The 15,036-nt window shown below is 42.7% G+C and overlaps 1 protein-coding gene across 1 annotated transcript in view; it reads left to right on the top strand.

Moving 5' to 3' along the window:
• The first annotated feature begins 1,657 nt into the window (after positions 1-1,657).
• QSOX2 (quiescin Q6 sulfhydryl oxidase 2) overlaps positions 1,658-15,036 on the top strand; it is a 55,779-nt gene continuing 42,400 nt past the window's right edge. Inside the window, exons 1-5 of the mRNA XM_009322140.1 lie at positions 1,658-1,668; positions 1,813-2,003; positions 11,430-11,575; positions 11,708-11,895; positions 12,715-12,802. Of these exons, the coding sequence (XP_009320415.1) occupies positions 1,658-1,668; positions 1,813-2,003; positions 11,430-11,575; positions 11,708-11,895; positions 12,715-12,802 (624 nt within the window). The remainder of the gene's footprint in view (positions 1,669-1,812; positions 2,004-11,429; positions 11,576-11,707; positions 11,896-12,714; positions 12,803-15,036) is intronic.

The raw sequence follows: 15,036 nt of genomic DNA, 5'->3' as shown, positions 1-15,036 counted from the left end.
ACAAAGCCACCTGTTAAAAACTGTTTGCTAGCCTCGTTCACAAATATAAAAGATCCAGCGTTACAAAATCAGCGCTCTTGAACATGATCTTATCCACAGCGCATTTTGACAGCACAGTTTTGTGTTTACGTATTTAATTATAGCTGTGAAAACACCGACTCATGTTCATGCAAGAAATCCCGCAGGTGCCTCTTTCCATAAGAAATGTTCCCTTTTCATGCACGGTTGCTCTGCAGTACGCAGGGGCGGCTGACGGAGATCTGTTGCTAATGCAAATGACTCACTGATGGGAATTCTCCAAACTGCCAGAAAATGTGTATGCAATTTCATCCTTATTTTGATCCAGTTGCCTATAGAAGTGGCTTTCTGTTACATTCTGCACCTCTTGAGAGTCAAAAAGATCGTAACACTTTTGCTGTAAGTTCAGTGCACTGGGCAGCCTCACGGGCTAGGGCAGAGCAAGCAGCCGCCAGGCAGAGGCCTGACGTCCCGAGCTGTTAGATCACAGCTTTGCCTCCTACTGTGGACCAAATAACGCTTTCTCTTTAGCCGGTGCAAATCCAAAGAGCCTCATCTGGGAATCGTGACGGTTTATGCCCGCTGCAGAGCTGGTTGTGTCCGGAGGAGAGGGGTTGCTGGCCACTTCTATGTAATCTCGGTATTTTCTGTAGATCTGCATTGATTTCCACTGATGTTGGCAGTAGCCTTCCCAGGAAACTGGCAGGGTTGGATTCGGACCTTGACATCAGTCTTTCCAAACAGAAGCAGGCATTTCTCAAGAGCCAAGGGAAACAGTGGCATTGACTAAAAAACTAACACAACACAAATGCAGAGACAATACTCAGCACATTCGCCCAACAAATATTAGAACTGCTTTTTAAGAAATCCCTGTTACCTCTTCTCTTTCTCTCTCATCCACCTTTGCTCCCACTTTCTGAAGACTACATCCAAGATGTGGTAGTGGAAGCTGTTCTAATCATTTTAGCAGTTTCTGGGTCATGAAAAAAAAAAAAGCAGCTTATTAATGAGAAAAATGAAATGAGATTTCCCTAAGCTGATTGTCGATAAAAAAAAAATTTCCACATTCATTTTTCTGTATAAAAAAGAAAACATCTGTCACCATTTCAATGTGTCTCAGTGTCCTGAGTGCCTGTGTTTCAGCTGAGGCTTGATCAATAAATGCCCATTTTCACACCTTCCTTCCTAATCTTTTTAGTTAAGCTCAGATAGTTACAGATCAAAACAAAACAAAACCAGCTACCTGAGATCTTCGTCAGGACTGTGGGACCTGGTGCTGACATTGTTTTGAAACATTAAAGTATATATAGCAAATTTTAGTTGGGTCATAGCCATGCTCAGCGCACGTCCCAGAAGCGCTGGAACAGAGATCAGTACTTTGTGTTTCTAAAAAGATTTCAGAAAACTGTGCCAAGGTTCAGAGCTAGATTGTGCAACCAAGTCCTAACAATGGCACAGATTGTACAATGCAGCCCTCATAAATTAAGCTTCAAACTGCAAGGTTGTTGTTTCTGTTTTCCACCAGGTTGAAAAATATCCAGCTCTTTCTGAGCAGTATTTAGGGTAGATAAAGACGAGTGTTGTTAGCTTTCCTGACAACATCAAGGTACAAGAAGGGGGATTTTGTACATTGGCAGGTATGACTTTTCAGTGAGTCTTTTGTTTCCATGTAACAAAATTTAATAAATGACAGCTTTTTAAAAATGAAATAACCATTTTTTAGTCCAAAAGATTACTTATACTCATGCATGATCTCAAAAACTCTGAGTAATTGTTGTCGTTACCTTGACCCAGTCCGCAGAGAGAGCTCACAGCTCAGAGGAATCGCTACTGGTGTGAGACTATTTTCAAAGTCCAGGATCAAGAGGAAATTGCCAACCAGTCTCCTGGAGAGAGCCTGAGGACACCGGTCAGCCTCAGGTTACAGCCCTCTGCCGCTCCGAGCCCTGGACCTGAGACTCACGACCACTTTGAGCAGGACTTTGGTAAGGTGGCATTTCCCAAAGTGTCAGAGCACGGTGGTTACTCAGTGCCCTCCCAAGGTACTTCTTATGCAATTGCAAAAAATGAATAGTCCTTCATTGCAGAGAATTCTTGCTCATAGTTCTGACTAGAACTGAAAAAACTTTCAGGGTGAGGGGGAATTTCAAATAGCTGGTTCGCATTCCAGATTTCAAAGGTGAAGAATGAATATATGAAAAAATGTCCCCGCAGCTTTCACATCCAATTTAACAGATACACCCCACTAAAAAACGCAATAGAAACACTTTGCCTTTTCCGCGCAGTGCTGTGCTGTCTCACAGGTGTCAACTCAGCAGAGCGTCACCTCACAGGTTGCTCCTGTGCTGAGTGACGCAGCGACAGCTACAGACGGCCCCCGATGGCAAAAACCCATTCAGACCGGAGCCGTTTTCAGCACCTTGCAGCTTCATCTGAAGGTCTCAAGGAACCTTGCAATTAATTCTTCCTAATTACCACATCAGATAAGTGTGGGATATTATCCTACTTGTACAGCAAGAGACATCAAGGCATGGAACATTTACAGGAGTTAACAAAGGATGCAGGCTGAATGGAGAGATCTGCTCAAGGATCCTGCAGGGCTGGGCAAGGCAAGGGTGGGGTGCAGGGCATCACCCCTTCTGCTCAGAACAAATGTTTGCATAGAAACAAGGGAAAGTTTGTGGCCAAAAGGGTTAAATGGCAAACAGTAGCATGCAGGCCGCTCTGTCTGAAGAGATCTCTGCTTGCTTCCACCAAACAGTAGCAGATGGTGCATTGTTTTAAGAGCTTTTCTGAGACAAAAGAACAAGATCAGATAACCTTTCCTCAAAGAGGGTACTTACAAAAAGCCTTTGCTTTTATTAAGGATTCTTCATTGTTTTCCCCACAAAATTTTAGACATAATATTGGATTTTGAGGTGGTGGAGAAGCCAGCATTGTTTACTATGCTTCTCCCCAGGGACTAGGAGGGCATCTTACACGATTGGACAGTAAGTCCGTGGTCTGAAGTGTTTCCCATAAGCGAAAGACATTGTATTTATTTAATATTAATAACTAAGGGCCCCAATTCTGGAAGCTATCTAGCAAAAAGACCCTGCCATCCACTATTCACCACACGAACAATAGGAACTGCTGCCTGGTGTCTATGCCAGGAGAAACCTTTACCTTCTCTGAGCATCTGCGGGAGCTGACAGCGTTTGAGTGAGCTCAAGCCCAAGGTTTGACTGTAAGCCAGCAGTTCCACTACGGGCCATGTTGCTGCAGATGAAGCACAGAACTGTCACTCTGAAGACAATGTGGTTTTGAAATATGGGTCACAAGTGGATCTGTTCACCACTCTTAGCAGGAAAAGGGCATTCAGACGCAAGGCTGCATTGTCTGCTATAATGCATCACACCAGCAGTTGATTCTGTTCTCTTTCACACAACACAGAAGTCAGCATGCGCATGCAGCATAATGATGTGTAATTATACAACTGCTGCAAAATATAAATATTTACCTTTTAAAGATATATGCATCACCTAACCGCTAATTGCTATGCCAAAGACATGAAAAATTTTCTGTAGTAAACATACTTGGCAAAATAACAAATTCATTTTCAAACATAATAAAACACAGTATAAGAAGCAGATATTCACAAAATATTTGTAACTATTTATTGCCTGGAGTAAGACAGTGAACCTGTTCTGAACAGTTGAATTTTCTTTTTAAACACAGCCAGTATAAAATTCAGAATTGCAAATGCTATAAGCTCGTGCTGCGATGAATACAAATCATCTCCACCGGCATCACTGGGAAGTATTTCACATAGCTCTTACATGCATCTCTAATCAGTTTAGGCACAAAACTTGGTATAACCAAGTGAGCTGATGAGGAAGTGGTTTGCACATTCTGCTTATCTCAGAGACACCGCTACATAAAGTCTTTCCATCATTCCTGCCAGACCACCAGGTCTCTTCCACAGGGAGCTGAGGAGATGAGCTATACTTTCCTTGATACTGCAGCACACCCTCTGAGTACAGCCCACAGTACCCAAGTTTCTGTATCTCTATTAAATAAGGGAACTAGGTGATTTAAAAAAACATTTTGCCTGTGCCCCTTCCTACAGCCTTGCAATTGGGCTATGAGCCAGATTGGACTAAATGAGCCAGAAAGCTCATTTTATCAGGCCAGACTCTTAGTTTTTCCTCTTCTGTATTTAAGAGACAATAAGGTTTAAGCTGAAATTCATTGTTAGAAAAGTATTGTCTAAATGTTGAAGCTTAAGCATAGCTACTGGTGTAAAGTAATTGGCATTAGGAAAGCAAATGGCATGCTCTCCATTATTCTTAAAATACAGAATTTTAACCTGGATTACAAAGAAAATATATTCATACGTAACATGTTTCACATCTTTCCCTTTAACTGCTGATTGACGTATTTTCTCACATCACTAGAGGGAGCTGCCTTCTTGCTTGTAGCAGAGGGAGAAATGATTAAATTAGTGGAATCAGCGAAGAAGTGTAACAGCATGGTTTCAGCTAATTGTCCTCTGATGGATAGTTTTGAGATAAGACAGCTCTTCACATTTTGCTTCAAAATCCTACACTGCCATTTGTATTTTACAAAGCTTCTGCCTGGTGAAGCTCCAGAGAGCTCCATCATCAGCCTCCAAACATCTCTAAAGCAGTCTGCAATGATGGCAGCGTTGAAGCGTAGCATGCTTCGTGACTCTGTGACAGGCAACACGAGAATTGCTCTTGAGAATTGCTCTCACTTCCTTTGATACCAGTTTTCTCCCTCGGAACTAGTTTCTTTCCATACCCTCAGAGACTGTATTTGCACTGCTTGTTAGCTGGCTGATAAATCGTCCTATAGCCTGTGTGGGCACAAGAAGTCAGGACTTTGTCACTCTCCGTGCTACTGCTCCATAGTGTGCTGTTACTTGTAAACTACCACTGCAAAGTGTGTGGACACACACCTGCGTTTCTTGCTCTGTGCAGTCCGGTGTTGCTTTGCCATACAGGTCGGGGCTTTGGTATCCCTATTGCAAGTTTAGTGGGTTGAGGGAATTTAGTATGATTGATGAGCAACAGAAGAAAGATTCCATGGAAGTTCAGGGTTCTGGTTAGGTCCAGATTCAGGCCTAGCTCTCTCTTGCTAGCCTGAAGCAAGAGCTGCTCTGCTGCTTTGTATGTGACATGCCGCATGTGGAAGGGTCGGCAGCAGGGTGAGGTATTGCCATGTGCTGCAACATCTGTCGGGAAGCTGAAATCTGGCCAACTCTCCGCACTAGAGGATTTAGCTATAAACACAAAATATGTGGAGGACAGGAGCAGCACAGGCCACATTAATCCCCTTGTTTAGCAAGCAGCAACTCTTCAATGACAAGTGAGATACCAGATGTATTTATAGAGGAAAGAAGAAACTGATTCAGCAGGCGTGGAAATACAGATTCTCCAAGGTACTTAAGGATGCAGATGAGCCCATTGATTTTCCTGTGTAAACAAGTATAGCCTTCAAGTTTAGTGTCTCTTGCTTAGGGATTGCTCTTGGCTCACAGGTCTTGCTGAAGAAGGGCCAAACAGCCATCCTGTTCGCCTGTGCTGCGTATCTCAGCTGTGATCAGGAGTCAGCAAACCTCTTTTCTGTATCTCTATTTACCCGTCATCACCACAGCTCAGTTCCTGCACGCTAACAAGGTGCTGAAATGCCTGGGTGCTATTTCACCCATCCCTTCCCTTACCTGAAGAGCATCCTAAAATAATAAAGCAGTTGAGCTAGCACAGTAATTTTAGAGAGGGGAACGATTGCCGTGACCTGGGTGTCAAATGGGTCAATTCCTTCTGGATCTGTTGCTCCATTGCACAGCAGCATTTCAGGACTCTTTACACCCCATCTTCATACACTTCCAGGCAATAATGTAGTCAAAGTTGTGCTTACATCTAAAGTTGCAAGTATGTATTTTTGTAATAACTGTTTTGGACTGATTGCTGACATGGGCAGAAAGAGAAAAAGCTCTCCTTGAATAAAGCAGCAGTAAGTGCTTCTGCCTAGCTTCAAGTGATTAGAAAAATGAGACTTTTAGCCCAGCTTTTTTAATTATATGTCACAGAGATTCTACAGGGCTTTACTGAGATTCTGCAGGTGCAGCGGAAAGTGATTTAATAAATAGCATTTTTTTAAAAAGACAGAGTGTATGTACATTGAAGCTATCTGGATATGCAGTAAAATGCCATTCATCATAACGTAAGAGGACATGAAGTTTAGCCAGATGGTATTTTCTGTAATGCAGGATATTGCAACACAAGAAATGCATCTGGAAATAGCCACAATTAGGAAAATTATGTTCAAAAGGAGTGAAAACAGATCAGAACAAACTTTTTGTTCGCTTTGAGATCAATACCATTGGTCAGGCTTTGAGCAGAACAACAATAACATTGTTCAGTTTGAGGCACAAATTGAAAATACTTGCCAGTTTTAAACTATATCCTAACAGGTTACCGTACGTCAGAATGGCCCAGATATCAGTATTAAAAGCTACTCAGACAACTTAGCATCAATAAGTTTAGCTTGTAATTTTTTTTTTATAAAATGACCTTATTTGTTAGTATTGAAGGAGGCATCCTCATCTGGCTTTTGAAAGTGATGAGCTGTCTGTATACACGCTGAAGAACTGTTCACCTGTCTTTTTTCTATTACATTGCTTAAAACCAGTAATAAAACTTCCCTGTAGAAACAACAGCTCTTTCACCCACAGGATTTTCCTAAATATACCATTTCAAAAAATCATCTCTGGTAACTATAAGCATTAAAGAGGCTGAATCAGACCTCAAAATTAGAAAGATTGGGATAAAAACAAAAATCCTTTTAAAAGGATGAACGCTTCATTGGGCATGTGATTTCTAGGTAATTCAGTATGATTTTGCCTTTTCAAACAACCTTCCAGAACCAGGAGCTATGCATTACTGAAATAAGAGATGAGATTTTCATCCAATCTTTTGATTTTGAAAAGTAGGGGGTTAAGAAAAGCCTCCTATAATAATACTGTAAGAGGTAAGTGAAATTTGCAATCAAGCTGTTTATAAAAACACAGCAGCATTCTAATAGAAAATCTGCATCAGCCTTGAAGCATTAACATTTTATTTCACTCACATCCACGTAAACACAAAAAACATCCTGGCATGCAAAGAAGCCCACGTCTCTGCTCCTGCCATATTAAAGATCCTTCAGTATTTAAAGCAAAAACAAACCTTGCATGTCGTGGGCTTCTCCTGAGGCATGGGGTAATTTGGATTCAGACAATCTGGATAGGGATACAGATTTTATCTGAAGTTTCCAAGTCAAACCTATTTCTATTTATGACCCACACTTCAATTCATTTATGACTCTGATTGCTGTGACAGTGGCACAGCACAGAGTAAACACACAACCTGTTTGCATAAGCTTAGCAATTAATCTGAGAAGCTCAAAGCAGCCAAGAACATATCACTGGTAAACATTACATCACCTATACTGTAAAAGACAGACAGGAGAGTTACAATAAGGAAGTAGCAGTGAAATAGGTGCACCTGGAACAAGAGTTGTTTTCCCCACTTAAAAGCAAAAGCTTTTTTTCACGGGTTTCTCTCCCCCTGTGACAAAAGAGAGAAATCAAGCCTGCACCCCTGTACAGGGAGAAGCTGCAAGACGGAAAGATGGAGGGGGCACGCGCAATGCTGCTAGAGTTCTCAAAGAGGTGACCAGGTTGGGAAGCTTTTCTTCTTTTGTAACTAGTGGGTCTGATCCTGTTGGTGCAGCAAAGGAGCGGTGGGAACCAGAGTGGCAATAACCCACGCTCTGGACTTCGGGCTTAGAATGGGAATTGCTCCCCAGTCCTCCTCTTTCCTGCCATAGGCCCTCTTGAGTCCTACCTCTTCCCCTATCCCCAATACTTGCAGGACTTTATGTTAATATTTCTTGACAGGATGTAGGTAGTGACATTTTCCTTCTTCAGATATGGTAGAAGACGTAAATGTATGCAGAGAAGTTATTCCAGGAATAAAGGCAGATGTCAGATTTGGGAGGCTTCCAAAAATAGGCCCAGGGAAGATTCAAAAGGAAAATGCAGCTAGGAACAATGTACACATCCCCCCCTTCCCCTTTTGATGATCCCTTGTTTAAGTCTATGTATTAGGACTTGGATGTGTTTTGAGAAGTACAGTCAGGCCCGAAATGCAGCAAAGAATGCTGAGAAGCAGATGCCCTGGTACCCCATTGAAAATACCATGATACTGTTAGATTATTTACAAGGTATACTGGCCTCAGAGGTGACCCAGCAAGTCAGCCCTGCTGGCAAAACACTTAGCAAATGCTTAAATCCCAAAGCACTTTGGCAGTGTAGAAACACATTTTCAGGGCAGCAACTGGAATCTGAAGGAATCTGCTTCCACTGCCTCCCTCTGGTTGACTCTGATACTTTCTTCAGCTGGCACCTATTAAATGGAGCACAGGTTTTTTTTAATTAAGAAATGGTGACTGTTACCATCTATTTCCCAAGCTTCTGCAGTTGAGGGAGACCCTAGCTGCACAGAACTGGAAGAGAAATGCAGGAGCCATCTGGACAATTTGAGGCAAACCTCCCTACTACTGGCTCACAAACTGAAGGTACGGTAAGCAACCTATGCAACAAGCAAAGAGCAATTCAAGTTCTGCTGTCCCAGGTAAAAAGGTGCTAGCTATCCCTGGATTCAGGTGTGTTTAGGCTATAATCAGTTGGCCTCAGCTGACTCTGCATCAGGTTTATAAACCCCACGTAGCTGTAAAGGAGAGGTGCTAGCCTTAGTTTGTTATTTGGAGATCCTGGTCTAGCACTGGTGGGCAAGAACGCATCACTCTGCTGCAGCCAAAGCAAGCATTTGTACTGCCTTCCAAAGGCAGCAGGATGTGATGGGAGTTGGCTGCACGATACCTATGCTGCCTTCTCTTGAGTTTGCTGCTCTTTGTCCCCCAGCTCTGAGGAATCATGCAACTTGGTTAAAAATATCATTTATAGCGTGTTCTTTCCTAATGCAGGTCCATCAGCTCCAGCAGAAACAGCAGCTTACAGTGCTGAGGGAGAAAGCAAAGCTAGAGGTTCAAGAAAGCCAGAGGTTTTTGCGTGACCTGCTTCAGCACAACTCAGAGGTAAGTTACCATTTCAGATCCTGTGTTACCGCTTCTGGATTCAGCAAAATGTTCCTCCAGTCCCTGCTTTTTTTTTTCCTCACTTAGAGTCCTTTAATCAAAAGGGGTTTTTAACTGATAAAAACTGATCAGGGTAACTTTTTGGAAGTGCCCAGGTCTCTCAGGTAACGGAGTCCCTTAGGCTGTCATTTGGACTGTTGATCTGAAATCACTTAGGTACTGCAGCTTTTGGTGTCTATGGCTGGGTTTGCTGCAAAATCAAGAGAAGGGATTTTAAGTTCTCAAGAGATAATTACTGTGATACTTGCTCAGACATGAGAGCCTAGTGAGATGCTAATCTTGACCAAAAAATATCCTTTAAAAAAAAAAAAATTTAGCATGCTGTTTATTTGTTGTTTACCTTCCAGCCTCAGAGTCTGAAGTCAGCTAGGAACTGATGGACTTCTGTGTCTATTTGTTAGAATAAGAATTTAGCCCCATATGCATAAACACGAGCTCAGACCTCATGTGCAATTCCAAGCTCTCGTTACATCATTGAGAGTATCTGCTTTGGAGGATACTTTAGCTTGATTAATGTCTCTCAATATGTTTGAACAGTTCAGACAGAATTGATCTTTGTATGTTTGGGTTTGTTTTGTTTTTTTTTTTTAAAGCCCTTAGGATGAACACAGTACCCTGACTCCCATGAAAGCATCTCTAAATACACAACACTTTGTGAGCTGTAATACTACCTTACTTCCATATGCCCGCACAGCTTTGTCACTGTGAGTAGTATCCAGCTCATTAGTTAATCCAACTCTTTAGGAATTATTGCTATATGCAAAGCATTATCTACAATGAAGGGCTTTCCCAAGAGGATGAGGGAAGAAGGCTTAGAAGTTCTGCCTTTCAAATGGATCACTCAGGTCTACAGACAATTTCTGTGTTTGCAGGAGTGTAGTAGCTCCAAAGGCAGTTATTCTTCTGTGCCAAGACTGGACCACACAGAGCAAATGTGGAGAGGATACCAATCGGAAGGTGACAACGCAGCTGGCAGGTACAGGAGGAAGTATACATCGAGGCACTCCGATGGTTTAGCCAGTGGTTTGGCTATATGACTGACTTGGGGTTCTAGAGCATTTGCACTATGGTGTTTCTAAAATGGATGTTCATTTCAAGTCACTTAAGAACACCTTACATGGCCATCGCGTTGTCTTTAAGACTATGGCCTAACCGCTTTATTCATTCAGATCTCTGCTGTGAAGTATCCATCTTTGCAATACAGTCTTTCTACTCCGATTTATGCACAAACCACAGTATAAACACCTTTCCAATGTCATGGGAGATTTTGCATTTTTTTAAAAGGTAGAAGCCCCTTTGAAACTTGTGGGGAAAATAGAATTTTCCTTATTTTGCTTTACCATCATATACCTTGGTATGAATGAGAATATTTGGGGTGCATGTTTTTATGTTCATTTAAATTGAATGAGAGAATTCTCAATTGATTGAGAATTTCTTCTAGAGTCTTACAGATACAATTACCAGAAAGGCACCTTTGCACAGATAAAACTTCCAATATTGCATAAAAATGAGCACCATGCTAGTTTGAAAAAGATTCAGCCTCCACAGAGGACTTTGCTAGGAATTGAAATAGTATCTCTGACTGCAGTAAGAAAATATTTAATTTCTTTCTTACCTTCAGTAATCAAGAGATGCGTTCACTGAAACAATCTGCATTGAAGACAGAAAGAGATCACAGTCCAGTGGATCCCAAAATAGCGGGAGAAAGAAAACCTCTGGGAGGAAGGGGTTCATATCGCTCAGTGCTTCAAGAAGGTGAACACTAAGTTAAAGGACTTAGTGGTATTGGGCAAACAACAACACTTTGAAAATTTTGACCTCAATACTTACATTCATTGTGTATATTTAAACCATAGTGGTCTCCCTTTGTACGTCTGCCTCTTCTACAGAAAATAATTTTGGGAATTGAGAGTTATTTACACTATTTATAGGCCCCTTTTTTCTTTTTACCTGTTTACCATGATTTCACTTGGAAGTGAGGTTAGTGTTCATAACCCGTTCCTGTAAGTGAACGGCTGTGGGGTGATTCTCTTCAAGCTCCTGCTGAGGGTGGCGCACAGGTCTGGCTGCCGAGTCTTTGCAAAGGCACCTTGAATTCAGGAATGGGTGCTAACTCATGTATGATGGGAACTGTTTCTGGGGTCTCTTTTTGTCCTTCTGTTACAGAGAAATATTTTACTTACAGTGACTTTAAATCTTCTCCTTAGAATCCCTGCTGGCAGAGCAAGGGGAGCCGCTGCATGACCATCAAACCTTGAATCTGTTGCCACCTCTGGTGAATCTGCCCCATGGGGAGACCTGTGCGGGGGATGACTCTGAAGAAAGCAGCGAACAGGCCAGCTCCGACAGCCAGGTAACACCAGCTCTCGTACTAGTGTGTGGAGTGTTTGTTTTCTTTGGGGTTTTTTTGGCTTTTAGTCCCATGTCAAACTTGTCACCCACACGACACTTCTCCAATAAACATGATGCTCTGCTCTGTCCCCAGTGGAGCAGAGTCGGCCGGCACTACGGAGGCTCCAGCACCTTCTGCCACTTCAGCTTGGCCATGGTGGAGCAGTGTCTGAGGGGAGAAGAGCTGCGAGCTCGACACCAGGCTGCCCTCCTCAAGCTCCGCAAAAAAGCTCTCCGGGAAAAAGCTGGGGCTGAGCTGGCCTGGCTGGGCCACCAGAAACGGTGAGGGGGAGATGTGTGGGCAGGACACCACAGGCCTGCCCTGGTGGGGACAGGTCCTTCGGAGGTGCTGCTGCCTGCTCAAAGGAAGAAAAACTGTCCCGGCTCAGGGGAAGAGAGCAAATATAAAATACTTCTCTTACAGAGTAAGTGGAGGTAAAGCAGAAGGAGAGGAGTCTGCACAGTTTTATTGTCTCCAGAGCATGGTTGAGCTCCCTACTGCAGCCTCCTTCAGGTGTGGTGTGAGCCCCTCCTCAGCGCTGACTGGGCTGAGGTGCTGTCAGGGATGGTGTGACCCCTGCCTTGTGCAAGGCGTCCCTCAGCGCTGACTGGGCTGAGGCACCATTGGGGATGGTTTGACCCCTGCCTTGTGCAAGGCGTCCCTCAGCGCTGTGTGTGGTGTGGTGTGCTGTTGGGGATGGTGTGAGCCCCCTTGTGCAAGGCGTCCCTCGGTGCTGACTGGGCTGAGGTGCCGTTGGGGATGGTGTGACCCTCGCCTTGTGCGAGGTGTCCCTCAGCGCTGACTGGGCTGAGGCACCGTGAGGTACAGTTTGAGCCCCCACCCCCTGTGCATGGCATCCCTCACCAGTCGGTACTGTGTACCGGGTGCTCAGGGAAGTCTGGCTGCCTTGGGAGAGGCCCAGGCATGAGATGTCCTCCGAGTCTAGCAGAACTTTCTGCAGAGCCTTCTGTAGCTACTGCTGCTTCTACAGCTGCTTTGAGAGGAGCTTTGATCCTATCCCTGGCGTTATTGTCTGAAGAGCATTAAATTCATGACACTTAATTATCTGATAATGATCCCCATCTTTCTCTGGTCTCCAGCTGTCTGGAAAACCTGCAAGATAGTAAGGGAGCCTCTGCCATGGCTGCAAAGCAGCAGAAAATCCTAATGGAGCTGAAACAGGAGCAGGTAATGCTGCAGCAAGAGGAGCTGGATTTCATCTTAAAAACAGTGGGAGGATGCAACACAGGGAGGTGCCTGGAGCTACTGAAGCAAGTGGGGTTTGCTTTTTAAAAAAAAAAAGCCACTGATGTAATTTCACATGCATTATTCTGCTTTGCTTCCAACATTCAGCAAGGTATTTTTTTTGTGCCAAAGTCAGCAGTCTGTAAATCTTGGAGAAAAGAAAACACCTTTTCTTTTTTTTTTGTGCTAATCCACTGTTATTGTGGATTTTTCTATTTGTGCCACAACAAACAGGTCATATAATGTAGGTTTCCACTGATATATGCAGATTTATGCTTCTGATGTTGAAATATATTAAATTAATCTGACAGCTAATTTTATAGTCTCAATTCTCCTGCTACTGAGAGGAGTGCTGGGCTCATAATTACACTTGGTAATCAGAAAATTTCTGTCCTACTCGCTATGTAGTAAAAGCCTCTCCTTTGCTTCATGGAATTCCTGTGCAAACCACAAGCATCCTGTAGTTTTGAATGACCTGAAGATAATTCATTTCCAAAGGTCTCACCTCTCAGAGATGCCCTATCTCCCAGGCAGTGAAATATCCTCTAACCTGTCATTAGTTTTCACAGGTAAACCCCAGTCAGCATTAGTGAAAAAGAAAACTACAAAAAATTTTTACAAAAAAAGAACAAAACCTGCATATTGAATTTTCAGGATGTTTTGTGAATAGTAGTGCCTTATGTTAAGAAATACTATACATATTTTAAAGTAGGTCTCTTTTCTCTTTTATCTTAGCTCTCTTACACTCCTTTCCTTTTCTGCTTTGCGTAGGCAGAAATCCAGCACCTGCAAAACATCTACAGGGCAGCCCATCAAGAAAGAAAGCTGTTATTAAAGCAGCAAAGAGAAATCTTAAGGATGCGGTATTCAACATCACAACTTCAGGAGAAGCTGCATAATTTGGCTGGGAAGCAAGAGGTTATTAAGTCACAGTCACTAGATGTCTCGGTGGGTTTTTTTGAGTGGATAATAACTGAAGCCAGAGCTCACACTACAGCTAAGGAACCCAAGGTGAAACCTTATGTGTTACCATTTCCTTTTAGCTTACAAGGAGCCCAGCAACTGAAAAAGCAATAAAGCTGAAGACAATGAGACTTACTTCTAGCCCGAAGTTATACTCCTCTTCAGCAAAGTCTACAGACCACCCAGAAAGGCCTGATGTGTCAGGGAATAGAGAGAGTTACGTCCAGCTAAAGACTAAACAAAGCAAGAAATATGAGGGGTAAGTAAAACCCTTTCCGCAGCGATAGCTGAAGAACCAATCCAGTGGAGAAGATGGAAGCAGTTACGTCTTAGATAATTGTGTGAGCTTTAAATGCTCCCAAGAGGGAGATTTATAATGATAAGTTTCAAAAACCTCTGAGTTAAAGCAGTTGAGGCATCAAGATCGCTGCTTATCATTCTGACCAATATTGCCTCGCTCTTGTATTTGTGTGTCCTCCGTATGTCCAGCCTACCATCTCATGTCCAAAACGGTAGGTTCCTCGGGGCAGGGACCAGCTTATTGCAAGGTATGTGAACAGCGTCAAGTAAATTAAGGTGTCTGGATCCATAGCTGGAGATCCTTTCCATACTACTTACTAAATTCTTCAGGTAGAATACATTCATCACTTCAATATATCAATAAGAAACAGTGTGTTTATTTCAGATTTTTCCATTCTTTAAAAAGAACTACCCTTCTGTGCAGAGGGAAAGTGTTTTAAGTGAAATCTTGAATTTTACCAGAAAGTTGAGTTGGTATTTACACCAACTGTACTGTTTATCAGGGACTGCTTCTGATCTTAAAAAAAAAAGACAAATAAAAATACTCCTGGTGGTTACAGGGAGTTTACATTATGATCTCAGTACTTCTGTATGTCACAAATAATAACTTCTTCAATAGAACAAGCTAAATCTGAGCCTTAATCCTGAAATTTAGAGAGTCTGTGTATACATATATATCTGTCTGTGTCTATATACTTGTATAGGTAATCATGTAGTACTGTGATTTGGATTTATCAGCAGAAGTTGGACAAGTATGTTTCATGCTGCAAAAAGCCATGTTGGTCTGCCATCATAAGCTTATTGCACACGGAAGAGGCTGCATTGGGTAATAACTTAATCCTGTGTGCAAAAGGTGGAGTAATATTTGTTCCCAAGGCAGTTGTGCTTTCATTAGAATGGCTCCATGCTCTTGC

This window comes from Pygoscelis adeliae, unplaced genomic scaffold (genome assembly GCF_000699105.1).
Source record: "Pygoscelis adeliae isolate BGI_AS28 unplaced genomic scaffold, ASM69910v1 Scaffold114, whole genome shotgun sequence".
In the NCBI taxonomy this organism is placed as follows: domain Eukaryota; kingdom Metazoa; phylum Chordata; class Aves; order Sphenisciformes; family Spheniscidae; genus Pygoscelis; species Pygoscelis adeliae.
The sequence above is the reverse complement of the archived record's forward strand: the minus strand, read 5'-3'. Positions and strand labels throughout refer to the sequence as shown.